The sequence below is a fragment of the Fonsecaea pedrosoi genome (assembly GCF_000835455.1).
Source record: "Fonsecaea pedrosoi CBS 271.37 unplaced genomic scaffold supercont1.3, whole genome shotgun sequence".
NCBI classification, from domain to species: Eukaryota; Fungi; Ascomycota; class Eurotiomycetes; order Chaetothyriales; family Herpotrichiellaceae; genus Fonsecaea; species Fonsecaea pedrosoi.
In genome coordinates, this window is record NW_013550613.1 from 1,400,957 (window position 1) to 1,427,408 (window position 26,452).

At 51.6% G+C, this 26,452-nt stretch overlaps 10 protein-coding genes across 10 annotated transcripts; 4 read left to right on the forward strand and 6 right to left on the reverse strand.

Moving 5' to 3' along the window:
* Positions 1-687: 687 nt before the first annotated feature.
* Z517_04396 (uncharacterized protein) lies at positions 688-1,297 on the forward strand (the record flags this gene model as incomplete). Its single annotated transcript, XM_013429725.1, has 2 exons — positions 688-1,008; positions 1,064-1,297. The coding sequence occupies 2 exons, from the start codon at positions 688-690 to the stop codon at positions 1,295-1,297; spliced, it is 555 nt and encodes a 184-aa protein (XP_013285179.1).
* Positions 1,298-1,457: 160 nt separating this feature from the next.
* On the reverse strand, positions 1,458-3,643 carry Z517_04397 (uncharacterized protein; the record flags this gene model as incomplete). The annotated part of the gene is made up of 3 exons (XM_013429726.1): positions 1,458-2,356; positions 2,409-2,692; positions 2,742-3,643. The coding sequence occupies 3 exons, from the start codon at positions 3,641-3,643 to the stop codon at positions 1,458-1,460; spliced, it is 2,085 nt and encodes a 694-aa protein (XP_013285180.1).
* A 476-nt stretch (positions 3,644-4,119) lies between these two features.
* Z517_04398 (histidinol dehydrogenase) lies at positions 4,120-6,870 on the reverse strand (the record flags this gene model as incomplete). Its single annotated transcript, XM_013429727.1, has 1 exon — positions 4,120-6,870. One exon carries the CDS (start codon positions 6,868-6,870, stop codon positions 4,120-4,122), a length of 2,751 nt encoding a protein of 916 aa, XP_013285181.1.
* Positions 6,871-7,831: 961 nt separating this feature from the next.
* Z517_04399 (uncharacterized protein) lies at positions 7,832-9,014 on the reverse strand (the record flags this gene model as incomplete). Its single annotated transcript, XM_013429728.1, has 2 exons — positions 7,832-8,347; positions 8,454-9,014. The coding sequence occupies 2 exons, from the start codon at positions 9,012-9,014 to the stop codon at positions 7,832-7,834; spliced, it is 1,077 nt and encodes a 358-aa protein (XP_013285182.1).
* A 660-nt stretch (positions 9,015-9,674) lies between these two features.
* Z517_04400 (uncharacterized protein) lies at positions 9,675-11,132 on the forward strand (the record flags this gene model as incomplete). Its single annotated transcript, XM_013429729.1, has 1 exon — positions 9,675-11,132. The coding sequence occupies one exon, from the start codon at positions 9,675-9,677 to the stop codon at positions 11,130-11,132; it is 1,458 nt and encodes a 485-aa protein (XP_013285183.1).
* Positions 11,133-11,533: 401 nt separating this feature from the next.
* Z517_04401 (phenylalanine-tRNA ligase, alpha subunit) lies at positions 11,534-13,157 on the forward strand (the record flags this gene model as incomplete). The annotated part of the gene is made up of 2 exons (XM_013429730.1): positions 11,534-13,008; positions 13,064-13,157. The coding sequence occupies 2 exons, from the start codon at positions 11,534-11,536 to the stop codon at positions 13,155-13,157; spliced, it is 1,569 nt and encodes a 522-aa protein (XP_013285184.1).
* A 909-nt stretch (positions 13,158-14,066) lies between these two features.
* On the reverse strand, positions 14,067-14,462 carry Z517_04402 (40S ribosomal protein S21; the record flags this gene model as incomplete). The annotated part of the gene is made up of 1 exon (XM_013429731.1): positions 14,067-14,462. One exon carries the CDS (start codon positions 14,460-14,462, stop codon positions 14,067-14,069), a length of 396 nt encoding a protein of 131 aa, XP_013285185.1.
* Positions 14,463-15,476: 1,014 nt separating this feature from the next.
* Positions 15,477-17,287, reverse strand: Z517_04403 (uncharacterized protein; the record flags this gene model as incomplete). The annotated part of the gene is made up of 3 exons (XM_013429732.1): positions 15,477-16,101; positions 16,180-17,009; positions 17,072-17,287. 3 exons carry the CDS (start codon positions 17,285-17,287, stop codon positions 15,477-15,479), a joined length of 1,671 nt encoding a protein of 556 aa, XP_013285186.1.
* A 2,074-nt stretch (positions 17,288-19,361) lies between these two features.
* Positions 19,362-20,834, forward strand: Z517_04404 (uncharacterized protein; the record flags this gene model as incomplete). Its single annotated transcript, XM_013429733.1, has 1 exon — positions 19,362-20,834. One exon carries the CDS (start codon positions 19,362-19,364, stop codon positions 20,832-20,834), a length of 1,473 nt encoding a protein of 490 aa, XP_013285187.1.
* A 616-nt stretch (positions 20,835-21,450) lies between these two features.
* Z517_04405 (uncharacterized protein) lies at positions 21,451-25,596 on the reverse strand (the record flags this gene model as incomplete). The annotated part of the gene is made up of 1 exon (XM_013429734.1): positions 21,451-25,596. One exon carries the CDS (start codon positions 25,594-25,596, stop codon positions 21,451-21,453), a length of 4,146 nt encoding a protein of 1,381 aa, XP_013285188.1.
* Positions 25,597-26,452: the final 856 nt, after the last annotated feature.

Here is a 26,452-nt window from a genome sequence, read left to right on the forward strand (position 1 = left end):
TTTCCAAACCCTCCGGTCAAGCCAGCTTCGGGTTCGGGTTCAAGAGCGAATGACCGACACGAGAAATTTATGGAGATCGTTCCAGAACCTTTGCACATCCTATCCACGCTAGGCATATCTCGTGTGAAAATGGGAATGGTCCCAGGGGGCGCTGCAAGCCACGTTCCTCGAAGCCAGTTGCCAGGTCCAGAAAGTCACCTGTGCCGCAGAATGCCTGTTATCTCTCCAATTATTGAGCTATCACAGAGCGGGTGAATGCAAGGTGCATGGTTGCCCTGTATGAGGAACGGGAAGCAATGGGGGCCCAAATCTCGAACGACACAAATGAGACCTGACAGTGGGTATTTGGCGGCCCTTCTGGTCTCTCGTGCCGCAATCTCAACAGTAAGCCGTGGCTGGAATTCTTTTAAATCTGCTGGAGGTGTCCATGTATAAGCTCTGGATTTTTGGCCGTTGTATCTGGGATTCTCAGCTGTATAGGAAGAATAACAACGTGAGTAACCTCTGATTGACGCTCCGGCTGCGAATCCCTCCTTCGCTTTCAAGGCATCAAGTCGGCCTCTAATTGACCTCGCACAGAACCGATCGCAAGTCTTTCACTGGTCCCTCTAGAGAACGGACGACACCATGATGGTATAGCATGAACGCGACCCCCCACAAGAATCGCTGCATGTGACCCAAGAGGCGATGGACGATATGAATGCGATGAAGTCTGTTCCGTTGGAGCTGGGCTGGGAAACAGCTCTTCCAAACGTGGACTTGGACTTCTTCCCGAACATTGTATTTTGGAACGAGAAAGTTCTGGCAAGCTGCGTCTGCGGCGAATCCCTCGGCTCCCAATGCGGCTGTCTTGCTAGTTCCGCGGTGTCGCGTCACGATCCCAACAGTCTCGGACAGTCGCCCACAGAGCATAGCAACTGGGATTCGACCGATTTGGAACCTCACTTCACCCAACTCGAGGCAGAGGGCCAGGAAGAGCCAAAGCCCACGGCTCCGACGAGGAAAGAGGTATCTGTACCCCAGAGAAGGAAGTCGTACTCTGTCTGACCAAGATGTCCGCCAGCGTCGAAGACAACAGAACCGGGCAGCGCAAGTTCGACATCGGAAAAAGCGCAATCGATTTCTCCATGAAACCCTCCGCAATATTGATTCTTTGAGTGAGGAATTGAAGCACACCCGGGCCCAGCGAGACTATTTCAAACTCATGTATGAAGATCTCGAGACGCAGCTGTTGGAGATAAGAGGACAAGCAAACTCGAAATTCCACAGCAACGCTCATACGAAGGAGTTAGCTTGAGACCGTAATTCCATAGGGAGATGCCGATCTAATCATTGCATGTGCGAGATCTCGTCGTAATGATCCCAGTCCCTGAGCACGCAGAAAAGGGGCGAGATCCCCCAAGTCTGTTCAACGGTCTCTTTGAGATCGGTATCAACTCACTGAACCGGTGGAGGTATTATTGTTGCCAATACAGAGATGTGAGTTGATTGTCATAGTCGTACCCGGCTGTATCATCAAAGGCCAAGTCCTGTCCGAACCACTGCAAAACATCAATACCACCCATGAAGGCGTCGTCCATATCATTCTCCAGCATCTGTGCATTTTGTGATTGAGTGTGTGCATCCAGCGGAGTCTGTCCATGGTGTAGTGGTGCTGGAGGCACACTGTTCAGGTTACTAGAATCATACACAAGAGAATCTGTTCCGTGTGATTGTTGGCTCTCATGGGCGCGTATGCAAGGAAGGCCAACGCGTTCATCTGGCGGCATTGAAGAGGCGGGAGTTAGTGCGGCTCTGGCTTTGTTACTTGCAGCAGGGTCCGCTTGCGCCATCGCAGCAAGCAATCTGGATGAATTTAGTCCTTGTGTCTGAATCTGCGAGAGGACCAAGCAGAACGCTCTCGCCACCACAGAGTTGTTTTGAGCATAGACCCTCCTGAGTACATCGACGATGGCAGTCAAGTACTCTTCAAATTTCAAATCTCGAACGTCGATATGGGACCTCCCTTCGAACTCTGCCTGGCTATCGCATATACTGAGTAATTTGCGAAGTGCTCGAGCTGCGTAACCGGTGCGAACAAAGAAAACGTTAGGCAAGCTGCAAAGGATAGCCAAGTCCATGGAGAGAAATGCGTCAAAGCATTCGTGAATTGCAGCAAGGCAGGCAAACAATGCTTCGACTCTAGCGGGGATGAAATGTAGGTCTTTGAATTTTGATGTCATACTCTCGACTGCCGGAATAGGGAGCGGAGGCGCCGCTCGGAGTGGTGAACGTAGGTCGTCAATGTCATGTTCCGGATGCAGGGCGATTTCATGGATGAAGAGATCGGTATACGCGGCAACATGGCGGACGTAGTCTTCGGACATTCGGTATCAGCTTCTGCAATATAGATCTGACTCGTTACTTACGCAGGCTCAAATCTGTTTTGGCATGGCGACGCCAGTAGTCCAATTGTTGACGAAAGGCTCGTATCTGATACTGAATCTTGACGTCGCGGAGTGTAACAATTGCACCCGGGTCGTCCATGGAAAATGTGACTGAGGCATCTTCTGCAATGCGTTGAATACGTATCAAGTCGCACAGCCACATGTCGCTTGGTAAGACACGCTCCTCAGCAGAGAGGACATCCAGACATTCCTCGGTGTACACGGACCAGCGGACGAAGGCGGGGTGGCGAAGTGACATTGAGACACTGGGTAGATCTATCAGATACTATTCAACATGATCGATTGGCATCTCACCTCGTTCCCATATAATAGCAGCCCAACCATGCCCTTCGGCCTGCGAGGGATTCCAGTTGATGAGGATCTGTCCTTTGCTTCAACGTCGATTTATGGGGGCGTCGGCCTAAGCCGATATCAAGCGCCATTGTGCTGGCAATGTGCACCATCTGGTTGAAATTGAGATCTCGCATATTTTTCGCCCTGCCGTAGAATACGATATGAACGATTAGAGTCTGAACAAGCTCTAAAGATCGTTCACCGTTGTACACGACACGCAGGGCTAGATCTTTGATGAGCATGTCGCATAGCTCTGCATCCACTGTGGTATGCATCGAACCAAGGCCAACTGTAATTACAGCGAAAAATAAGAGTGGCTGTTGCTGTTTGACTGTCTCGGCATCGACGTCAGACCCAAAGACCACAAATGGGAAGTACCGACACATTTCATTCTTGTATCGGTCAAAAGCCTTGCGGGCAGTATCCCAGTCGAGCAAACCGCGAGATAAGGCTTCCGTAATGAGGGACTTGTCGGGTTCGGCTGATGTCTGCGGGTTGTTTGTTGAGGTTCCAGTCAAAGTGTCACGGACACTGGCTAGTTTCTTCTGATCTTCAGGACTGGTTGTCTCATTAGAAGTCAGAAGCGCAGTCAAAACATTGATTTTCTGCTCCAAATCAGCAACTCGGTCGGTGGTCCTTCTTTTCCTCCGTCGCGGTACATCCTGCATGATACATTGTCGACGGGCTCGTATACACAATTTGCATGCATTGCCCAGTGCTTCGTCGATCTCGCATCTTGTTTTCATTCGTCTGCAGGTTATACATGCTCGACTGGACCGGACAGTTCGAGCTTTGGGCGCAGAGGCATCGTCGCTCTCTTCGCTGCCATCACTGTGGATTTCGTGTTCGTCAGAGGGTTCCATCGTTCATCGGCCCCAGGATCTCTAGGTATCATGGGTAATCTAGTCCTCAAAGATAGTTTATTGGGAGCGACGAGGGATGAGAAAGGCTACTGAACTACTGTTTGGACTTGGTCATCAGGGGGTGAGTCAGTTGTTGCCTGCGGATGAATATTACTCCGAATGCTTGTATAAGGACAGAGCCTTACCGGCTCTTTATCTCAGTCATGATTGGTCAGCCTCGTGAGACCAACTCGTATTGATTTTGGGGACCTTGTCACATAGTCTAAGTCTTTCAATGAGGTCCTGATCTATAGAATAATGCTCTCGTCAAGTCATCGACACAATCCAACAAACGTAATGTCAACAAGCTAAGGCTTTGACCTTCAACTCCCTGTTGGCTTTTAGAATGCGCCCGCACCATCCTGGCTCACCGTCCAGTACCAGAAACTGACTCGAGACGTTCTCTTGGTGAACCATTATGGTTCTTGGCCTCTGAATCAGCTTTTTGAACCCTCAACAGGAGCATTGACTGTCTGCAGGCTGTTCTTCTTAATCAGTCCGAGCTTCTCTAGACGAATCTCCATGGCTCGTCGATGGGCGTCGAGGCCTTCGCATCGTGCAAGCTCCATCACTGCGTAGCCGACCTCCCCAACACCCTGCTCTGTGACTTCGCTGCTGGTGATGTTCTTCATGAAACTTCCGAGGTTGACGCCGCTGTATTGCTTCGCGTAGCCGTATGTTGGCAAGCTGTGGTTCACGCCAGCAGAGTAATCGCCAACCGACTCGGGCGTCCAGCCTCCAAGGAACACGGAACCTGCGTTCTGGACATCGGGTAGTACGGCGCGGGGATCAGCGATTTGTAGGATGAGGTGTTCAGGTGCATAGTAATTCGACCACTTCAAAGCCTCTGTGAGAGTCTTCACAGAGATGGTCACACTGTGTTCGATGGCTCCCCGAACAATATCCACTCGTGGGAGTTCATGCGCCTGCTTGTGCACTTCGTCTTCGATCGCTTGGAGCTGCTCCTCCGTCAGGTCAACAGCAATCAGGACTACTTGACTGTCTGTGCCGTGTTCGGCTTGACTGAGCAGGTCACTGGCAACAAAGGCGGGATCGGCTGTCTTGTCCGCCACAACGAGCACTTCAGACGGGCCAGCTGGCATGTCAATTGATACTGCGGCGGAGGTATCATTGCTGACGATCATTTTCGCGGCCGTGACAAACTGATTCCCAGGCCCGAGAATTTTATCGACCTTGGTGACAGATTCTGTCCCATAGGCCATGGCAGCGATAGCCTGGGCACCGCCTGCCAGGACAATGGCTTCTGCTCCCACCTTGTGCGCAATGTATACGATTTCTGGTGTGAGTGTGCCGTCAGATCTCGGTGGCGATGCGAGGACGATATTCTTGCATCCTGCAGCCATTGCTGGGACACCGAGCATCAGCGCCGTGGAAGGCAAAACCGCTGTTCCGCCCGGAATGTATAAACCAACTTTCTCAATCGGTCTCGAAAACCGAGAGCAGGTCACCCCCGGCATTGTCTCCACTACCAGCGGTGCTGATGGTTTCTGGGCGGCATGGAATTTGAGGATATTATCGTACGAAGTATTGATCGCTTTGATGGTCTCTTCGGGAAGTTGCATAAGAGACTCAGGAAAAGGTGCTTTTAGTACAGGGGATTTCAGAGCGGTGGCTTTCTCAAACCTGTGGGTATATTTTAGAACAGCAGAGTCGCCATTGGCACGAACATCAGCAATAATGGGATGAACCAGAGACATGATTTTCTCATTCGACTTTTGCGAAGGTCGTTGTAAGGCAGCTTTCAAGATATCGTCCGAGAAAGCTTGCGATGTCGAAAACCGCGTCAATTGTATCCGACCACTTTCGGTCTTACCGGCAGGATCCGAAGGTCCTTTTGGCACAGATGCGGCTTCTTTGACTTCTTCATCTTTGTGGCCGTCGATGCCGTTGGTCGTAGGCGGTGGCTTTTCAGCGACAGGCGTCTCCTCGACGTACTGGGGCTTTGCGTCGCCTTTTCGTCTCTTCACTTTCAGACTCTTCAGGTCAAGGTTCTTCTCGATATCTTCCAAAGTAACGTCCGCGGCGATACAGCGAGCAAGAGCAAAGTAGAGCAGATCGGCTGCTTCTGAGGCAATCTCTTCCTTTGTAGTAGCTGCGCAAAGCTCATCTGCTTCTTCCTTGATTTTTGCATTGACAAGTTTCGGGTCGTTGAAAAGCCGAGCGGTGTAAGAGCCTTCAGGTGCATCGATCTTACGTTGTTGTAGTGTACGTTGTAGTCTAGAGAGCCCAGAAACCTTGCCCCAGCATGACATAGTTCTCAGATGGCAGAAGCCCTGTCCTTTCTGATGGACCCTGAAGATCAAGCAGTCCTTGTCGCAATCAAAGCCGATACTGATGAGTTCCTGGATGTCTCCGCTAGAGGCACCCTTGTGCCATAGCCCCCGTTTTCGACTTTGGTAAACGCCCATTCCTGTTTTGAGGGCTTCGGCGATACTTTCTCTGCTGCTCCAGACCAGGCCCAGCGCAACGCCACGCTCATCAACCACTGTAGTTGCGTAAAGGCCTGTCTTTCGATCCGCGGTGGCCCCCGCGAGGATCAGCTCCACAGCAGGAATCAGGCTCTTGTTTTCGTCCTTGGAAGGGTCGAAGGTCAACTTTCTAGAAGAGACAATCAGAGCATTTCCGGGGTATTCGTGCAGCAAGTTTCTCCCTTCAGTCTCGCTTGCAACGGAGACGAATATGGTCTGATCGTGACTTGGAGGATAATTATCCAGCTCTTTCAACACACCATCCACATGCTCGTTTCCTTTGTCACCATCGAATGCCCATTCCGCGGTCTTCCATCTTGGATTGTCATCGATAAAGGCCTTAAGTTTTGCGATATCTGTTTTCGGATTGACAAGGGAAATCGTCAACACAAGGCGGTCGGCCGAAATGGTAGGCTCTTGCGACAGAGCCTTTAGTTGCTCAAAGGTGACGAAGATTTTGGACGCTCCATTATTGAGAATGTCAATGACATTGTCCCAACTCTTCAGTTTTCGAACATCAAGGTATATGTCGAGCCTGGAAAAATTGCGGCGTAGAAAAGCAAGATTGGAGTCGAAGGTCTCGGGGGTGACTTCGATCAGACAATGCCCCAGGTAGGCGACTTGGTCAAGAGTGAGGCCGTCGACCTCTTTCTTGAGAATGTCCTCTGGATCGACCGAAACCAAGAGTCCAGTACCCATGTCTAGGACCAAGCTGTTGGGTCTGAGTGTCGCGGATACAAAATGTAAAACGTGGAGTGAGGGGAGAAAAATCGCAGGGAATAAAAAAGTGACTGCGACAATAGAAGCTCAACAATTTGCGGCGCTGAGTGGCTGCGCAGGCGGGACACCCCATCAACCCTACTGACCCTGTATCGATAGTGACGATAACGATAAGACTATAGGGGAAGGTCCTCCGAGATGCCTCACATTAGTTGCGTTATCACGTGGCCATCTCAAAAAGCTTCTCTTCCCAACTCCACCACAAACATCCATTCATGTCCCTCGCCCTCGACCGCATGGCTCCCCATTGCATGCATGTGTTTATCTACATTCACATGTCAGCGCACAGGATGTTGGCACCACTGTAACTCTCTTCGGGTCAGGCCACTTTTTTGAAGGGGTAAAGACGACATTGAAGACATGTGAAAACGTTCTTGGTACTACTGCCGCCACAGAGCAGAAGCATATCCTTTTCCACAATCTCCGCCTTTCTTGTAACAAGCTTATCTACATCCCACTTAATTTGGTAATTCACATATTTGTGACCAAACACATACCATAACCAAGCGGCCGCCACATGCACGAATGCACCCTGATCCAAGCTGATGCATGTCTCATCTGATAGTTTCTCGTGCAGGCGGTTCGCCGGCACCTCACGATCAGCTGGCAGTCCTCCATATCCATGGAGTCCGAATGACAATTGGTCGGCCCAAAGCTCCTCTTCGAGTATTTTGTCAAGCGCCAGCTTTGTCAGACGGCACCATTTGTTTGTGTAGAAGCCACACGCGGCGGGCTCGCAAAAGACCAGTTGCTCTCCTTATTCCGCGGCTCATCACGACACAAAGACTGGCTCTATTGAGCAGCTGGTGTTTCCGCAAGGGAAACTACCCATAAAACACAATACCCGAATCCAGTCTTGAGGGCATTAGGAAAGTAGTCGTCAAGTCTCACTGTATGTATGAGAGGTCACGGCATATACCATCATACCAAATTCGTCCACGGATGCCAGCCAATCATCTATCTTTCTCTGTCGCACCTGTGCTGGATCTGGTCCAGGATATGGCCAGAGATCATTGATGAGAAGCTCGCCATCGCTCCAGAGGCCCAGCTGCTGGTTATAAGCTGTATTCCACGATCGACGATCGCGCGCATTCCAGAGAGTTTTGCTCGCCGGAGCTGGGAGGCCTGCAAGCTCTACAGCAACAAAAGATGGAGTGCCCACGGTGAAGTTGACCAGGTTGTCAAGTAAACAGGTAGCGAATAGTGTCCTTCTTTTCGTGGAAGCGACAATCCACGATTCCCAGTCGGGTCGACTGCCATTTGTCTCGGCAGGACAAAGGGTCCCTCTACTTGCGACGTCACCTGCTAAGTCTTGGAGTTTGATCATGATATCTTGTTCTACCAAGCTCGCAGCATTGGCCGAGGAGAAGAGCATGATGGCGTAGAGAAGATAGACCTGTAATATGGTCAAAAGCTCCAAGTGACCTGAAAATGCACGCTGGTTGCTTCATTTCAGCCTCGAAACCAGATTTGAAGAAGATTGTACGTGCCTTTTGAAATACCCGCGACATTTCCTGTCCGATGATTTCTTGGACCGTGGCTGCGCTTTCAGGGGTCTGTCCCACCCACATGCGTGCTATTTTCACGCAATCTGCTAACGGCTCAGCAATGCCATACGCAATTTGAGACCAGTGAATGAAAGGAGGAAGATTGTCGGTCAGAAACATTTTAGGATATGACTTGAAGATGCGCGTGACGAACGCCATCGTAGACGCATGATAAGGCTTCGGCCTCTGATCCATGGAAGGTAGGAGGCTCTCCAGCCAGCGGCCGCGGATTTTGTGTTCATCCACTGTGCATATCAGATGGATGTTTTCGAAATCCAGCGAGTCGGTGCTGATCAGATCTGCGGCAAGTTGAGGCGAGAGTCCGGCTCCATCGGTGGTGGTTGGTGAAGGCTGAAGGACAGCGATGTGGTCGACAAGCCCTGCATCAACGTAGGTGCAATCCAGGCTTCGATTGCGACACCTCGTGCAAGACGGTCTCTTGAGGTCACACCGCACTTTCGATCTGTAGCAATGATTGCAGGACTTTTTCCTGGGTAGAGAATCCTTCGGACTCATGGCCAGTGGGAGACCGGTTTCGCCTGGAATTACGAAGTAGAGGAAGTGAAGAGGCGTCAAGGATCCCGAAGATGGAGTGAGCGTAATGAGATTACGCGCTTTGCCTATTCTGGAATAGCGCTCCAGACGTATTCTCGGCTAAGTTGCTTTGGATTTGATCCATCTTATCCCCGCCCACTCTATTCATCCATATCTTGCTGTGCCATCCGAACATACACTTGGTCTTGCGACAACCTCTCTGTCGCGAATCAGTAATTCATACTCTATTTCATTCAGTCCAAAGCTCACCAATCCGATAGTCAGCCAAGGGCTACGTAGACCCGACTTCCAATGATCAAATTTCGGACCTGGAGCTCATCACCTCCAACTCAAGACTTGTCGATACCGCCATTAGGGGTTCGGTCTTTGAACCCTTTGGCGACGATGGTATTCACCAGGTGAGCCTAGGAAAGTATGTAAATACGCTTCAGACGACACCATTGCGGTATTCCCCCCGATGACGCTGCGAATGTCTTCTCGAATCTCCCTGTTTGCCTCCGGTGTCGGAACTCCGAACATCCCTGTCCGCACCGACCAGGGTGTGGCTGGATACTTCCACAGGCATATATAGACAGCCAGCACCCCAGCAGCATGCTGTTTTTCTCTAACAACAGGTTCAAAATGTCTCAATCCGAAGCTATGACACAGGTTGAGTCCTCCAAACCTTACACAATCTTCACACTTTCACAAAAAGCCCTTATTGTCACCATTGTTTCATTTGCGGCTACACTTTCAGGCTTTGCGTCGAATATCTACTTTCCCGCCCTCCCTCAAATCGCCGATGACTTGTCAGTCAGTACCAGCCTCATCAACCTCACCGTGACATGCTACTTGATATTTCAAGGCTTGTCGCCTACCCTCTGGGGCTCGTTGTCCGATACCAAAGGCCGCCGCATTACCTATATCTGTACTCTCGTCGTATTTCTTGGAGCGTGTATCGGGTTGGCAGAGACACGAAACTACGCGCAACTGTTGGTTCTTCGTTGTGTCCAAAGTACCGGAAGTGCTAGTACCATTGCATTGGGTGCTGGAGTCCTTGGCGACATTACAACGAGGAAAGAAAGAGCTGGTTATATGGGCATTTTCCAAGGAGGACTTTTGATGCCGGTCGCCATCGGCCCTGTTATTGGTGGTGTCTTATCGGACAAGATGGGCTGGAGATCAGTGTTTTGGTTTCTGACTATCTATGGCGGTGCCTGTGTCCTTGTCATTGTCCTGGTCCTGCCTGAGACATTGAGGTCCATGGTGGGAAATGGAGCGGAAGAGCCAAAGCGATATGCCATGTCCCCTCTTGCACTGTATCAGAGAAAGAAGCACTTCAGGCAAGACACCAACCCCTCCGCAGAGGGCGAGAAACCCGCGCCGAAACGAACCGATTTTCTGGGTCCAGCAAAGATTTTATTCCACTGGAATACCTTTTGCGCTATCTTCTACGTTGCGGTCCACTACGCAGTGTGGCAAATGGTTCTCACCGCCGTTTCCGTGCTCGTCCAACAGAAATATCATACTTCAGAAATCCAAGTTGGTCTCATCTTCCTGGCCAACGGAGCCGGGTCCATCATCGGCACCGTTCTGGTCGGTAGATTCCTGGATCATGATTACAGGCGGATTCTACGCAAGTATGGCGGCGATGAACAGCGCGTGCCTATTGAAAAGGCTCGGCTAAGGACTGTCTGGCTCTGGAGTGCACTTGAATGTGTGTCAGTGCTGATTTTTGGGTGGACCGTCGACCAAGGTGTTCATATCTCTGTGCCCATCATCTGTTTTTTTGTCTTGGGCTGGGCAGCCATCTCTCTCCAAAGCGTGATCTCGACCTACCTCGTCGACATCCACCATACTCAGAGTGCCTCAGCCACGGCTTCCTTAAATCTCGTTCGCTGTCTCTTAGGAGCTGGCGGAACTGCTGTGGTTGGGCCTCTGATCAACAGCATTCATGTCGGCTGGACCTTTACCTTACTAACGGGTATCATGCTCGTACTGGGTAGTCTTGCTCTGGTCCAAATCATGTTTGGGAAAGCCTGGAAGCAGAGACGCGAGCACAACTCGCCGTCTGAAATGGAAGGCCAGAGGAATGTCTGAAAACCAGACTCCTGTAAGGCACATGTATCCGTGGTTTTTGTTCGTGGATAGAGTTCATAGATTACCAACGAGGCTGGAATAGCTGTGGCGATAGAGGAGTGCGTTTTCTCACTGGTGTTTGACGCTTTGCAACGATACATCTATCACATAGTCCAAAATCATTGATCTCCCTGGTCTTTAAGCGAGGCTGAGGCATGTGTGTGATGTTGAACTGCTAAAGCGGCATGAATCTCTGGACGAATCAAGATTAGACCCACCGGCCGCATTTTGGAGTCATTTCTCTCTACTCGGTAACTTGGAGTCAGAGTCTAGTGAGCACCAGCCATAATATTTTGTCTCGTAACTGCTCTTCCTCTTACCCTTGCTGTCCGACAACTACGTTCCCCCGGGCGGACGCAACCATGGCAGAAGATTTGACCCCGAAAGTGCTTGAAGTACTGAACTCCGCAAATGGTCCTGTCATCACATCGGAAGCCTTTCCCAATGCCACCTTTGTCAGTGTCAAATCCGCTGTCGACAAATTACGGTCGAGAGACTTCATTGAAGCAGAGCAGATTGATCGGTTGGAACTTGTTCTGACAAAAGAAGGCCAAGATATTGCAGAAAATGGGAGCAACGGCGCAAGAGTTTTCGAGGCAGTTCGATCCGCATTGGAGGGATTGAAGATCAAAGATTTACCCGCAGCCGTGGGCGACGCAAACGTGGCCAAGTTCGGTTCGGGAGATGCCTTCAAGCTCAAGTGGATCAAGAAAGACGGGGACACTCTCAAGGCGACTGCGGACAAGATCCAGGACGAGGTACAAGAACAATTACGACAGATCCAATCCGGGAAGGCCCTAGACAACCCCAAAGTCGTGGCAGACTTTAGAAAGAGGAAATATGTGGTAGAACAGAAAACGGTCGCCTTTAAGATTTCCAAAGGCCCTAAATTCTCGACTGAATTTGTCAAGGAGGAGGCGGATCTGACTGCAGAAATGCTGGCGTCTGGCGCCTGGAAGACTGTGCAGTTGAAACCATACAACTTCAAGGCCAAAGGTGCACCCACGCCATCCGGGGCTCTTCACCCTCTCAACAAAGTGCGTCAAGAGTTCAGAGAGATCTTCTTCGAGATGGGTTTTGAGGAGATGCCAACAAATCGCTATGTGGAAACTGGTTTCTGGAATTTTGATTCTCTTTTTGTCCCTCAACAACATCCTGCTCGCGACCTACAAGACACCTTTTACATCTCAGATCCCGTCAGAGCCGATCCTCCTCGAGCAGATCCAGAACCTCCGGCTCCCGGAGAGAAATCTATACCTTCACCTTCCCATAAGAGGACAAAGTCGAAGGAAAAGGGCCCGGACTTCAAGAAGTACTGGGATGATGTTCGTGCCGTGCATGAAAACGGAAAGTTCGGCTCGATAGGCTACAGATATCCGTGGTCTGAAGACGAGTCTTTGCGACTAGTCATGCGAACTCACACCACGGCAATTTCTGCATACATGCTTCACAAACTCGCTCTAAACCCTCGGCCGGCGCGATACTTCTCTATCGACAGAGTCTTCCGAAACGAGACGGTTGATCAAACGCATCTTGCAGAATTCCACCAAGTCGAAGGCGTAATTGCCGACTGGGGTTTGACACTGGGCGGCTTGATTGGTTTCATGGAGGTCTTCTTCGGTAAGATGGGTATCAGAAACCTGCGATTCAAGCCTGCGTACAATCCTTACACGGAGCCGAGCATGGAGATCTTCAGCTACCACGAGGGACTGAAGAAGTGGGTGGAAATCGGAAACAGTGGCATGTTCCGGCCAGAAATGTTGGAGCCAATGGGTTTACCCAAAGATATGCGGATATATGGTTGGGGCCTGAGTTTGGAGCGACCGACCATGATCAAGTGAGTTTTCGCTCCTTCGGTCTTGTCTTGTGGGTATGCTAATGTCTTTGAACAGGTACGGCGTCAACAATATCCGAGAGCTTTTGGGACATAAAGTCGATCTCAACTTCATTGAACAGAATCCTGCTGTCCGCTTACACAAAGACTAGAGAGCCGATCACAGGCGACAACTCAGCATGTACGAAGACTCACGAATCCTACGCGCTCAAGATATGTTGCCATTGAAAAGAGGCATCCCTTACAAAAAGTTCTAGATTCCGCAAAGAGAAGGCTAGAAATGATACCCCGTTGAATTCTTCTCGCTCTTTCCCTTGAGCTGCCTCACTTCTATTTTCCTTTCTCCCCTTGTGTTGAACCTTCTTCTTTTTCTTTCGAATTTTTTCGACCGGCACATCAAGGCTTCCTCAGACTCAATCTGCCATGACTGGGGAAGTAGAGATAAAAAAAAATCGTACATACAACAGCCGAAGATTAAGCCATAAAGACCGCCTTCTGAAGAGCTGTGATTTTATTATTCCGAGATTGAGAGTCAGAGCACAGATACGGGTGGCACATTCTCCGTCCATTTCCGAGGAGCCATAAATATAGAACTCCCCCATGCCTGTGTCATGCAGGAGGAAGGGGGGAACACGTAAAACAATGATAATTGATGATGTTTTGAATAGTGTATTTCTGGGGGAGCGGTTCGTCCCCAGTTTTGCATTTTTCTATTGATGCTGGTCGTGCAGAGTGCACCATGTCCGTTTCCTGCGACCAAGCAAAGTGAAGCAAGGTGCTTCTCCTGTCGTGGAATGGATGACATGCATAGCAATAACCGTCACCGACCCCCACAATCAAACCATCGTGTCCTCCGGCGTGGCTGTGTGCATCGCTCGACCGAGAAGAGGAATTCGATGATCGACAGGCCAGGAATCTCGATCGAGTCCTCCTTCCTCACTTCAACCACGTACGCCCACTCCTATGCACAATATGTCTCCTCGTGCGTATCCTCATCCTCTGTTCGCCTCCTCTGTCTCCCCTGATCTTCGATATCTCCGCCCCTCAGCCATCGTGTCCGCTTATCTCGTGGCCTGCGCGCTCCAGACACTCTTGAGGAACCCGTCCTTCTGCGCCAGTCGGTTCAAGCTGTCGTCGCTCTCGGCCCGGGACCGCACGAACCCGCACAGCGCGTACACCTGGTTCTCGCCCGTGTACCGGCCGTTCTCGTCGACCTTGCCCACCGAGATCTGCACGCTGGCGTGGTCCTTGGCCTTGATGATGCGGTTCGTCGCGCTGCATTTGCGGGGGACGTAGCTGTATTGAAGATGGGGTATTAGCGCTCCGAAATTCGAAACAGTGAACAAAGGGAAATGGGAGAAAGGACGAGATGAGTCTAGGGACTGGGCGTGGTCATTTTGGCGCATGCGCAAAAGACCTTTTGGCATCCCCGAGTAGATTGGGCTCAGGAGTGCCATGTGCGTATGAGAATCAGATTTCTCTTTCCCGTCTCTCACACAGCGAGAGGTAGAGAGAGAAAGTATGTGAGAAAACGCTGGTGTGGAAAAGCCTTACAGATCGACGATTTCGCCCTTTTCGTTCTCCATGGTTCTTGAATTTGGTGCTAGGACCGAAGTTCTTTTCTCTTGTGACAAGGGAGGATGTTTAAGGTGCGGTAGGTTGAGGTGAGGTCGTCGAAGTCGTGGTTGCTAAGGAACCTTTTATCAATCTCGTCGACAATGGCTGCGGCGGGGAAAATAATTGAGAAATGTGCGCTTTGCGTGGGTCGGAGCCTGCGACTCCGATCTGCCAAGATATCTGCACTTGTCACCAAATAGAACTCGCCGTAGCATTACTGCGGGCTAAAACCCCAAAAGCGAAGTTAGGTTGCGTATCGAGGCGTACAATATTCTCTCGGACTACGAGGTATACCTTGACTACACCAAAGTGTTGTGACATCGAATGTACCTTTACGACGTGCTATAAGCAAACTCTCGGTATTTCTATGTTAAGTGCCTCCACAAGATCGGTATCGACAACACCCTCAGCTGAATGAGTGGTGAGTGATGGCTTGCTCAGTGGACAGAGTGCAGGCATGCCTTCCCTCGTTCCCAAGCCTGGAGAGTCTAATGCCTTTGACTGGGGAATCACGCTGCAGGCCCATCGAGGCTCAGGCGAGGCTTAGCCAGACCCAGGGTCATACAAAAGCAGAAAAAGATGCATAAGGTGCCAAGGCGCCGCCAAATCCAGAGGATCTTTGGTATCTAAAGTCTAATCAGACTGTCCTTTCCTAGCTTTGTGTACGAAGGTGCTTGATGCCAGAAGCAGCCTACCTATATACCAGGAAACACGGGCCGGAGCCTACTCAGCCTGACCCCCTGCTTTTGAAGACCATTAAGCTGTGGATGATATCGCAGAGAAACCTCTACCAGAAAGATGGTTGCACTAACGATCACGAATGCCGAGCATTATGGAGCTGTCCCAGCGCTCCTCTACCATGGCTTTACCCTCTTGAGCGTCACTACGAGACCATCTCTTGGTTTCGATGTCACGATGCCGGCAGGAACCACTTCTTCCTCTGGGTGGAGCAGAGCCCATTCAAAGGCTCCAACAAATGCCGCCACCAGTGCCCTCAGCTCTGCCCGTGCAAAGTTCTGTCCAATACAACTTCGCTGTCCGTGGAGGAATGTTAAGATGGCATAGTTGGTCGACGCGCCCCCCGTCTGGTTCGGCTTTCCGGTTTCGGGGTCAATCCATCTCTCCGGCCGGAACTCTTGAGCATCGGGACCCCATAATTCAGGATCGTTGTTGACTGCCCACGGAGCCATGATGAACTTGGTGCCCGCGGCAACTGGGTGGCCTATCAAGGTAGTGTCTCGATTAGTTGTTCTCATCGTGACGGGCACAGCTGGCAAGACGCGGAGGCTTTCGCTGCACACGCCGTTGAGAAGGGGCAGCGATTCAAGCACCGAGGCTATGGTCGTATCTTGGGGATCAACAGTGGAGAATCCATTCGGGATTGCAGCGTGAATCTCTGCGCGGAGGCGGGTCTGGATGTCGGGATGAAGCGCAAGAAGATATGTTACCCATGTGAAACTCGAGGAGGTTGTTTCATGGCTGAATGCTAACGTTAGTGCTCAATTACCTGGCGGGACATCCACAGGATTGTCGGAAGAGAGACAAAGTCACACTCACCCAGCTGCTATGATAGTCAACAGTTGGTCTACAAGCTCTTCATCCGAGAATATGTTTGCCTTGATCAGCGAGGCAAGGGTATCGACGGATTGGTCTTGTGAACCCTTCATCCTTTCCCGCTTTTCTCGCACAAACTGCCTGCATATAAGTCTCAATTGGGCATTGAGGCTATCATATTGGTGAGCGACGGGACGACAGAGCAAAGATGCAAGCTTGTTGCTAACGAGCAAGGCCACTGCCGCGTGGACTTGCCGGCCCACGGAAGGATGAACCAGCTGGTCATACAATTTGACCATCTCGTCGTCCGAATTGCATAACGTGTTGAAATTCCGGCCCAGGCCTGCCACGCCGATGATGTCCAACGTTGTTTTCGGTGCGTAATACTCAATATCAATCGCCCCAGGCGGCAGGTTCTCGGCGCCTCCGTGGCCACGATCTGGCCCAAAGGCCTCGGCATCCATCACCTGAGTCATCTTGACGGACTTCTCCCAAAACACATTGTACAGCAGTTTGATCTGTCGGAAAGCGAAGCTGGGCATGCTGTGCTTGCGCTGGTGTTTGTGCTGCTCGCCCTCGGCCACGACCAGGCCGTCCCCGATCAACTGACGGAGAAAGGCACGGTCCTTGTCGGGTTTGGGGAAGTCGTACGATCGGGTGACGAGGATCTCGGCCAGTGCCTTGGGACTCGTCACCAATACTTGATCGGTGTTCAAGAATCCCTTGAGGCGAATGAGCCCGTCATTGGGAATTTCGCGGGTAAATCTTTGATAGTCGCCTCCGCGCGGAGCCTTGAACTGGGACCAGGCGTGGCCGATGATGGGTAAAGCGCCCTACGTGCCGGTATCAACGCTGCCGCCTGCGCCTTGGACGCGACATTTCTTGCAAGACGTACCTTGGCCATTGGCAGATCTCGAAGCGGGCTGACGAAATTGGGATAAATGAACAATAGATAGAAGAACCATAGTGCAAAGTTGAGGAGCGTGAAGCAGAGAAAGGCTGAATTGAAGCCGTCGACGGGGGAATACTGGGGAGCTGCTGCAACCAAGACTACAGCTTGCAACGCTGCAGAGAAGATCAGCAGCAACGACGTGGGAATGTTGACGGCCATTGCGGGACAAGACAGAATCAAAGGCCAAAGTCGACATGACGTGAAAGAGTTCCTACCTGACTCTGGCAACAGAGATATCTTATTACTTGCACGTCGCATCGTCAGTAGAGGATTCCCTCTACGGTATACGAGATACGAGGCACAGTACGTCCCAATACGTTGGGCCTTTGTAATCGTCCAGTCCTATCTAGCGAGGCCTTGGCCCTCCTTCTTAATTGTTCTGAGAGGTGAAAAGTCAGAGGTCAGACTAGCGGTTCGTATCAGACCCCGCAGATTCCCAGAAAGGGGGGGGGGAGGTTGGCGGGACAAAAACACACCGGGTCCCGCATTCCCTCGTATTTCGACGGGCGTTGTGGGCCTTGATGTCGAAGATCGCTGTCTACTCTGCATTCCAGCTCTTTCGCGACAGGCAAGACCGTGTCGGACGGATACGTTTCTACCATCATACGAAAAATCCCTGTCCATATTTCCAGAAATGCACCAACAGTCCCATAGAGACGGGGGCCCGGGGGAACAGGGACCACCGATCGCGTCCTCGTAAACGCCTTCGCTTACGCAAAATGTGTGTGTACCTCTGCAGTGTCAAATATTGTCGGCCACTGTCCCAAACTCCGAGGCATTCCGGGATTGGACAAAAGAGACGCATTCTGCAACCTCTGTCCATGTTGGCTGGCGATACGACGCACAACAAACCCAGCACTACTCCGTAAACACCGATGCATATGGCGGGCAATTGAAACTTGCCCGATCGGGATGTCGGCGTAGGGCGATTGAGTGGAGGAACCCGAGTCCCGCCGTCGGACTAAGAGGATCCGTGCATTTTGGAGAAAAGCTCGTGCATACTCGGTCGGTATATCGTATACCTCTATCAAGAGAAACGGCCTCCAAGATCTCTACCTATGCTTATGGCAATGCGACGAATATTGGCCAAGTACACCTTTCCTCTTGACGATGCTCTTTTTGGTGAATGATACAACCAGGGTCAATGCCCCAACTGTGAAAATTCCTCGTGATCCTATCTCGCACACACGGCATATGGAGATCCGCAAAAGAGCAGAGCACTGCAAAACCCATCTTGACATTGTCGCGGCTAGCCCTGCAGTGGTTCGAGGGGCGGATGCTTCGAATATGCACATGACCGCCCAAGAGTGTAAAAACCCTCCTACGTGCAGAGATGTTATCCAGGATGGGACCATTTCCCGGTGTGTGGTGACAAGGCTGTCGCGATACAGCACATGCATAGAGAGTCACTCTGTATCACCACAACGGGAAAAAAACCCTTAACTACTTCCGAAAAGATGAATTGAAGGGGGCACAAGAATCCATCTGGGGAAACCCCTCTACATTGACTTGGAAAGGTTAGAGTCTACCAAGCCGGCGCCACATTGTCCCGATCGACTCCAAGCCTATCATTGGTGGCCTTGTCTAGTGCGTCATCTCCACGGCTAACCTTCCCATGTAAGCTAGATCAAGCCTGCGTACCCTGTAGATGTCTCGGTAAAAGACCTGATTAGGGAGTGATTCGTGGCTGTGGTTTTGGTTTTGGTTTTGCCACTCACTTCGGTGGTGCTCCAATTTCGGTTACGACGAAGCCCCAAGCTTCACGTGCGATGCGGCGTTTTGGTGCTTGCTTGTTCTGCGCCCACCTTGTTGGTGGCTAACCATCGGCAATACTGGGTTCTGCTGATCCTGGTGTCTGCGTTATGAGGTGTTGCTTCCAGATCACAATTTGCCGGCCTGTTCCGACTAATTTTTGCTTCCTCCCTACTCGGACTCCAGTCTCCTTTTTCGCCATCGACCACCCAATTCCATGCATCGCCTTCTCATTGGAGCTGTATAGCCTGTTCGTTATGCCTCGGCCCAGAATACCATCAGGCTCGCCCCTCTGGGGCAGCTGAATCAAACATGATAAAGGAGAAGCGGATACCGCCAACATATGTAGGTAGGCAGCCGTGAAGAAAAAAAATAGAGAGAGAAATGGTTTGATTGAGTCTTGTGTGTTTTGTCTGTCTCATCTCTACCTCCCTTGTGATCTTGTGACCTGATTCTTTCCCCCCTGGATATACAATTCACAATGCATGTTCCCGCAGCCAAAGAAGGGGAGAACTTTGTCGACGTCCTCATCATCGGCGCCGGCATATCTGGAATCAACGCAGCGTATCGGATCCAGTCCCAACTTCCAGACCACAAATATGTCATCCTCGAAGGCCGGGCTGAGATGGGAGGTACCTGGGACCTGTTTCGATATCCCGGCATCCGCTCCGACTCGGACCTGTTCACCTTTGGCTTCGCCTGGCACCCGTGGAACCAGGACAACCCCATCGCCGAGGCGTCGGCCATCAAGGCGTACATGAACGACTCGGCGCGCATGTTCGGTATCGACCGGCACATCCTGTTCCACCACAAGGTCCTCTCGGCCTCGTACTCGTCCCGTGACAAGCTGTGGACCTTGTCCGTGGAATACAAGGGGGCGGTCACGACCTTTGTGACGAGATTCCTGATCTTCGGGACGGGCTACTACGACTACGAACGGCCGCTCAAGGCCGACATCCCGGGGATCGACCAGTTCCAGGGGCCGGTGGTGCACCCGCAATTCTGGCCCGAGGATCTCGACTACGCGGGGAAGAAGGTGGTCATCATCGGCAGCGGCGCGACGGCCATCACGCTGGTGCCGTCGATGGCCAAGACCGCCGCAAAAGTGACCATGCTGCAACGCAGCCCGTCGTACATCGTCTCCATGACCAACAGATCCAAGTCCATCTTCGCCTCGATCCTGCCGGCCAGGGTCATGTCGCTGTTCACGCGGCTCCGGCTGATCGTCAAGTCGCGCCTCTTCTACCTCTTCTGCCGGACCTTCCCACAACTGATGAAGCGGCTCCTCGTGCGCGGCGTGCAGGGACAGATCCCCGAGACCCTGACGGTGGACCCGCACTTCTCGCCCCGCTACAACCCGTGGGACCAGCGCCTGTGCCTCTGCCCGGACGGCGACTTCTTCGCCAGCCTCCGCAACGGCAAGGCCGAGGTGAAGACGGACGTGATCGACGGCGTGCAGGCCGACGGGATCCGCCTGCGGTCGTCGGGCGAGACGCTGCCCGCGGACATCATCGTGACGGCGACGGGGCTCAAGCTGCGCCTCGGCGGGGGCATCAAGCTCTCCGTCGACGGCGCGCCGTTCGACCTGGCCGGCAAACTGATGTGGCACATGGTGCTGATGCAGGACCTGCCCAACGCGGCCTTCCTGCTCGGCTACACCAACGCGTCGTGGACGCTGGGCGCCGACGCGTCGTCGCTGTTCCTCACCCGCCTGCTCCGCATGATGGACCGCAGGGCCGTCGGCGCCGTCGTCCCGCGCAAGCACGCCGACGCCACCATCCAGCCCCGCAAGTTCCTCGACCTCAACTCCACCTATCTCCAGGCCGCGGAGAAGGACCTCCCCAAGACGGGCGACCGCGGCCCGTGGAAGGCCCGCACCTATTACCTGGCCGATCTGATCTTTTCAAAGTACGGCCGCATAGGGGAGTCGTTGGAGATGGTCAAAGCTAATTGATTCTGTATGAATTTTTTTTTTTTTCTTTTTTACTTTACGTTTTGGTGAAAAGGAGAAGGATGGAGGATCACGTTGATGATTATTTGTACATTGTCACATCGCTCGACTCTTAGAACAGCGACATCTGGATCTGGTGGATACGCATGCGCAAGGCTGAACTCAACTCGAGGAGCCGGAAAGGATAAGAGGTGCGACGCGACACACACATCGAGCATTTTATAGACCAGCGAGGAAGAAAAAAAACACATATCATCTTTGAACAATGTTCTGCAAGGTACCGGGCTTCTGCTGATGCCTTCGCTTGACTTACGAGTCGTGACCAGGGTATTAAATTTGACACCATGTATTCCATCTCGCCGTGACCATTACCACGTCCCTCCCACAACTCCAGCTTGTCCTCTGCGAGACCTCTGCCAAATGCGCCTATACACCATTTACTAACCCAGAAGTATGCGACTGCGCCACCGAGAACAACGAGACACAAATCATTGCTAAACCGCCCACATGCCTTGCTGGACACACACAAAAAAAAACAATCTTGATTCAGCCTCATTACTCATTCTTCGTTGGGTCGCTGTCCCTCCTTTGCACAAGAGATCTGACTGCTGTCTGAGGGCTACCTCCGTATTACCGAAGGTCCCGTCATCCTCCCGCCTCCGCTCAGAAGACTCTGTCTCACAATCATCTCCGCTGCAGCGGCCGCAGCAAGCCTCTCTTTCTGCCTGCTCCGATCCCTCAAGTACCCGCTTGCCTCAGGTCTCATTCTCAATATCCGCAGTATCATGTCGTCATTCGGTTCCGCTTGAGCGGCTTTCCATTTTTCTTCTTTGGCTTTGCGTTTCGTGCCAAGGTTGCGAGAGAGCAAAATGCTCTTAGCTCGGCGCGCTCCCGCCAGGTTGCCAGGGTCGAGAAGACCGCCTGCACCTAGATGATTGTTCAAATTGGCAGGGGCAGAAAATCTCGAGCGGTGCATTTGCTGATTGGAAGCCGTTGCACTGGCCATCCTTTCCGACTCGCGGATGAGAGAGTCTGTCGGCTCAAAATAAAAGAAATTGAGCATTTGCAATTCGTGATACTTTGGGCTCTTCAGGACATTGATAGGCACGCCGTTTGCTTCTCCAGTCTCTTCGTCGACGGCATTGAAAAACTCAAGAAGGGATTGTAGCCACTTGAAGACGATGTCGAGTTCTTGTTGCGTTAGGGCTTTTTGTTGTGAAGGTTTGTCTGATAGGGGCGGGACAAGGAGAGCCTCCACGGTGACGAGAACTTCTTTCCAAATGCGTGTCATAACTGCAATCATTGCTTCCGACGTCAACGTTTGTTGCATGATTGCAAAATTGTCATCGAAGTAGTCGAAGAGCGGCTTCAAGGCGTTGACAATCTCGGCGTCGGTGGGCATTGTGGTTGTGGGAGTTACCGATGCTCGGTTTCGTGCAAAGAATGACGATACATTGGCAGACACATTGGCCATGGAGATGCCCCGACTAAGTAGAGATCTGAGCGCTCGTCGCGAGAGACAATGGTTGATATACGCCGAAAGTTTGTCGGTTATTTTCCGCGTCATGTCTCGCTGGGTCCGTTGAAGACTTCGAAAGGCCTTCCCGAAGTAGAACTGAATGTCGTCCCGCTCTCCTTCCATGCTGACCCTCACCATGACTCGTCCTTGGGTATCCAAGTCCAGCCAGTACTCTCGAGGCAAGAAGTCGCTAAAGTGGGAGGGATCCAGTTTCAGCGAGGTTCTTCCCACGTAATCGTGATCGCCCATAGCATCCCAGTCCCAGATTGTCGCGATGAGATTGAGCGGGCCTTGTGTAGTAATGTCCACGGATTCGTCCCATCGTGGGCTCAGACTTCGATACACTATTCTGCTCTTGAACAATCTCTTCTGGTATTCATCCGTCAAGACCACATAGGGATCACTGAATCCGCTGACATCACAAGCCTTGAGATCTTCGGCTTCCACAATTTTGATAGTGAAAACATAGTTCGATGTCTTCTTGGGCCGTTGCGCTAGTGGCGGACTATATTTTTTGATGACTTCGGCACAAGCATCAACGTTGACCTCGGTCTCTAGTTTGTCCCACTGTTGGATGGCGAAGAGGATGTCGTTGAGTTTGACGAATGACTCCGGGTAGAAATTGAAAGGCTCGACTCTCTCTTTTTGATTCCAAGTGTCTTTCGCCAGTTGAACCCATTTCTCCTGTCTCGTTCTGTTGGCGGCAGCCTCTTGTTCCGGAGTTAACCTGTCCATCTCTTTACCAAACATCTGGTCGAGCAGTTCACAATACCTCGAAACACCCTGGCCAATAGCCTTCGAGAGCGCCGTCATGAACTTTGCATAACTAAAGTCGTCGTCCCAATTTAGTTCGCCGATCTGATTGATGACCTGGTTGAAAGAACTGAAAATGTCGATGACAGAAGTTGAGTGACGTTCGTCCTCAGTGGGCGTCTGGTCCGGCACTTGCGTCCTGACCTTGAACTCATCTTGTTTGACTGCATTCTCCACCCATCCTATGACCTGTGTCTCAGTGGTCTTGATCCATCGCCAGACGAAATCGGCCAGGAGCTCTTCGATCTTGTAGGGGAATGGAACGTGTGGCAAGGCATCAGCGTGGACGCGACGGAACTCGCTCAACTCCTTATACAAATCAAACCCATCCTGAATGGTAACCTCAAATCCGTCTTTCTCGGCAACACTGAGAATTTGCTCCACCATTGCCTTTGAGTCCTCTGCAAAGGTTGGAAGGGTACAATTGATCAGTATCATCAAAGGGTTGATACCGAGGATTTCCGGGTTCTTTCTGAACCTCTTCTGCACCTTTTCTGCCAGCTTCAACACAGCTTTTGCCAACTGCTGGATGTGATAAAATTCCCACTTTTCATTTTCTTGGGGAAGTTCCCGATCCAGAAGAGAGTCGTAAATCTTCCGCGCCTCGGTGGCCAGTCCATCGATCGCAGCATTCTTAAAGTTTTCGAAGTCTTCGGGGTTGTGGTTGAAATTGGGATCGCTTCGTATGTGGTCATCTATGATTGCCATAATAGCCCCCAGCCTTGGTAATTGGGCCTTGTCAGCGTAGGAAGTCATGATGACCTCGTACAGATCTCGAAGTAGAGTCTCGTAGATAGTGTTGAGAAGCCTGCCCATCAAGGCAAAGTCGGCGATGGTCCAATTATTTCGGTCGTATAAGGCCGTACTCATAATCAAGGAACTCCTCTTGTTCTTGTGGTCATCCTGCAATGGCTCCTTGACGTAGTTGAAGGCAGCATCGAGCATTTCCAGACTGAGTTGGTTCTCAATGAATTTCTCGCGGACGACATCCAGAAACAGGACAATGCGTGTGAATTTGGGTATTCGCCATCTCAAGGCAATTTCATTCAGCAGCTCCGTAGTCTCTTTGGAGAACAAGCGGCCACCCTCCGGGCCGCTGCCGCTGCCATTCATCTTATCGTTAAGGTCATGGTTAAGAGCTTGAAGCATAACAAATCGAAACATGGTTCTGGGGTCAGAGGGTATAAATGTATAGACTTGGGCAGCATCATCATCATGCTTGAATGAATCGCCCGGGTCCAGTTGAAGGGAGCTTAGATCTGCCGGCAGATCTAAGACGTAAGAAGAAGAGTCCCCAGATTGTGAGAGGGCTCTGGAGAGCTCAGCATAATGAGAATCCGAGGGGCTAGAAGGCTCATTCTGGGCATTGAACTGAGGCAAAGCGCCTCCTGGAGTGCTTTTGGCCAGCTCAGGATTGGATTGGATGATGGCCAGCATCAGCTGCGAAAGGTCTGGGCCTTCGCTTCTTTTCCAACTTTCGTATGCCTCCTGAGTGTCAAAGTCGTGGGAATTTAAGGTCAGCTTCGTCCCCAGAGTGAGGTGCTGTTGGTAAGTCTTCAGATCTTGAAGAGCAGCCTTTTCTGTCCACACGGGCTTGTTCTTTGTGATGTCTGACTGCATCATGGTGTTGGTCAGGCCAAAAATGCGCCCCACCGCCTGAACTAGAGGCATGTCCTTGACTTCATAGCTGAGAGGTACCACCTCCTCGATGGTGGTCCATTCCCCATTTGCTTGAGATGCGGCGAGGTTCTCATCACCCTTCAACAACTTGGACTCGAGAGTCTGCAGCCGAGCAGCCAAGTCGGGTTTGTCCTTAGCCCAGTCACGATCCCGAAGAATCAGGGAAAGAAGGCGAACAAACAAGGCGACATGGCGGTCAACCAAGCGCTTGACAGCGTCATCCCCAGGCGGGTGACCTTTCTGCAACTCCTTGGTCGCCGTGGAGAAGAAGATGAGTACCAGATCCTCAGCCCTTCGGTCAGCCTCCATGCGCTTTTTGAAAACAGGATCGGACAGAGTGTTGAGGAAGAGGGCAAAAACCCTCTTGACCACAGGCTCATGGTATTCCTGCCGTCTCTCCTTGCCCATCAGGATGCCTTGCAGTCTCTTTTCCAGCTCTTTAATGAAGTCATGAGGGAACCTCGCACTCTTTGCGTCTCGAACCACTGTAAAATCTTTCATGAGGTCATTGAAGGAGTGGGAAGTGTTCATGCGAGTGACCGCCGGCCTCGTCTCGACATGTTTCTTTCTTGTTTTCCGAGGTTGGAGCAGGTACGACAGATAGGCCACTCGTAGGGCATATAGGTAGGCATCATTAGCGTTGATGGATTTCCGGCGGACCATCGACGAGTCTCTGGAGGCTCTTCCTCCATTTCTGAGACTGTGGACGCTCCGCGTGGGTAGCGGTTTCGAGCGGCTGGAGGAAAGGGACATAGGGCGAGATGGTCATGAATTTGATCTCTGTCTGCAGAAATAGAAGGAATTTGAAGCGAAGTGCTTGATGTCCTGTCCGGTTCCAAACCTGTGTTTGAGGGGTTTGCGGACAGGCGTATGTGGTGGTTTGAATCAGATCAGCCTGGTTCGCTTGGAGTTGGATTGTGCTTGAGGCTTGGGGGCGGGGGAAATTTGGCGTATGAACTTGTGTGCAGTGACGTGACGATCAGGTCCGTGTCAATTGTGCGTCGAGCTCACTCAGACTGTAGATGTCAACGCTCTGCGCTTTGGCTCCCAGAGTTGCAGAGTGTCCCGTTGACATATCATCCCAACTCAGAGACGAGAGTTCACTGAAGGTGTCTTGATGGCGTTCTTAGGACAATCAGAAAGGTTTCAGGGTCGGTCTCCGCGCCCACACGTCGCAGATCCAGGACTGCGGGAGGCGGGCAGTTGCTCGCACGCTCCTACGGCCCGCCAATTACTAGTGGTACGGGTAAAGCTTAAGGGGCACTGGGGGCATTGTGGCGGCGCCGTGACAGGGAGGGCAATCACCCAAATTGGGCTATCACGTGCCGAATAGGCTTTATTTAGATTCATCACCACCAATGTTCAGTTGTGAGCTGCTTGACTAAAGGGGGACACCACAGCTGCAGCTCCAACAGCCCTTTGGCCCTCATTCTCCAAGCAAGTCACCAATGTGCTCGTATCAATTAAACAAGTAGAAGAATCCCATATTCGTTATCAATCACAATCTCAACTTGGAAGCGTGGGTATCACCACGCCGAGCACATGTACGTGCACGCCCGAACCGAGGTAGGTGCTTCGGGCCTGCCGTATCCCTCTCTCTTCTATCTTC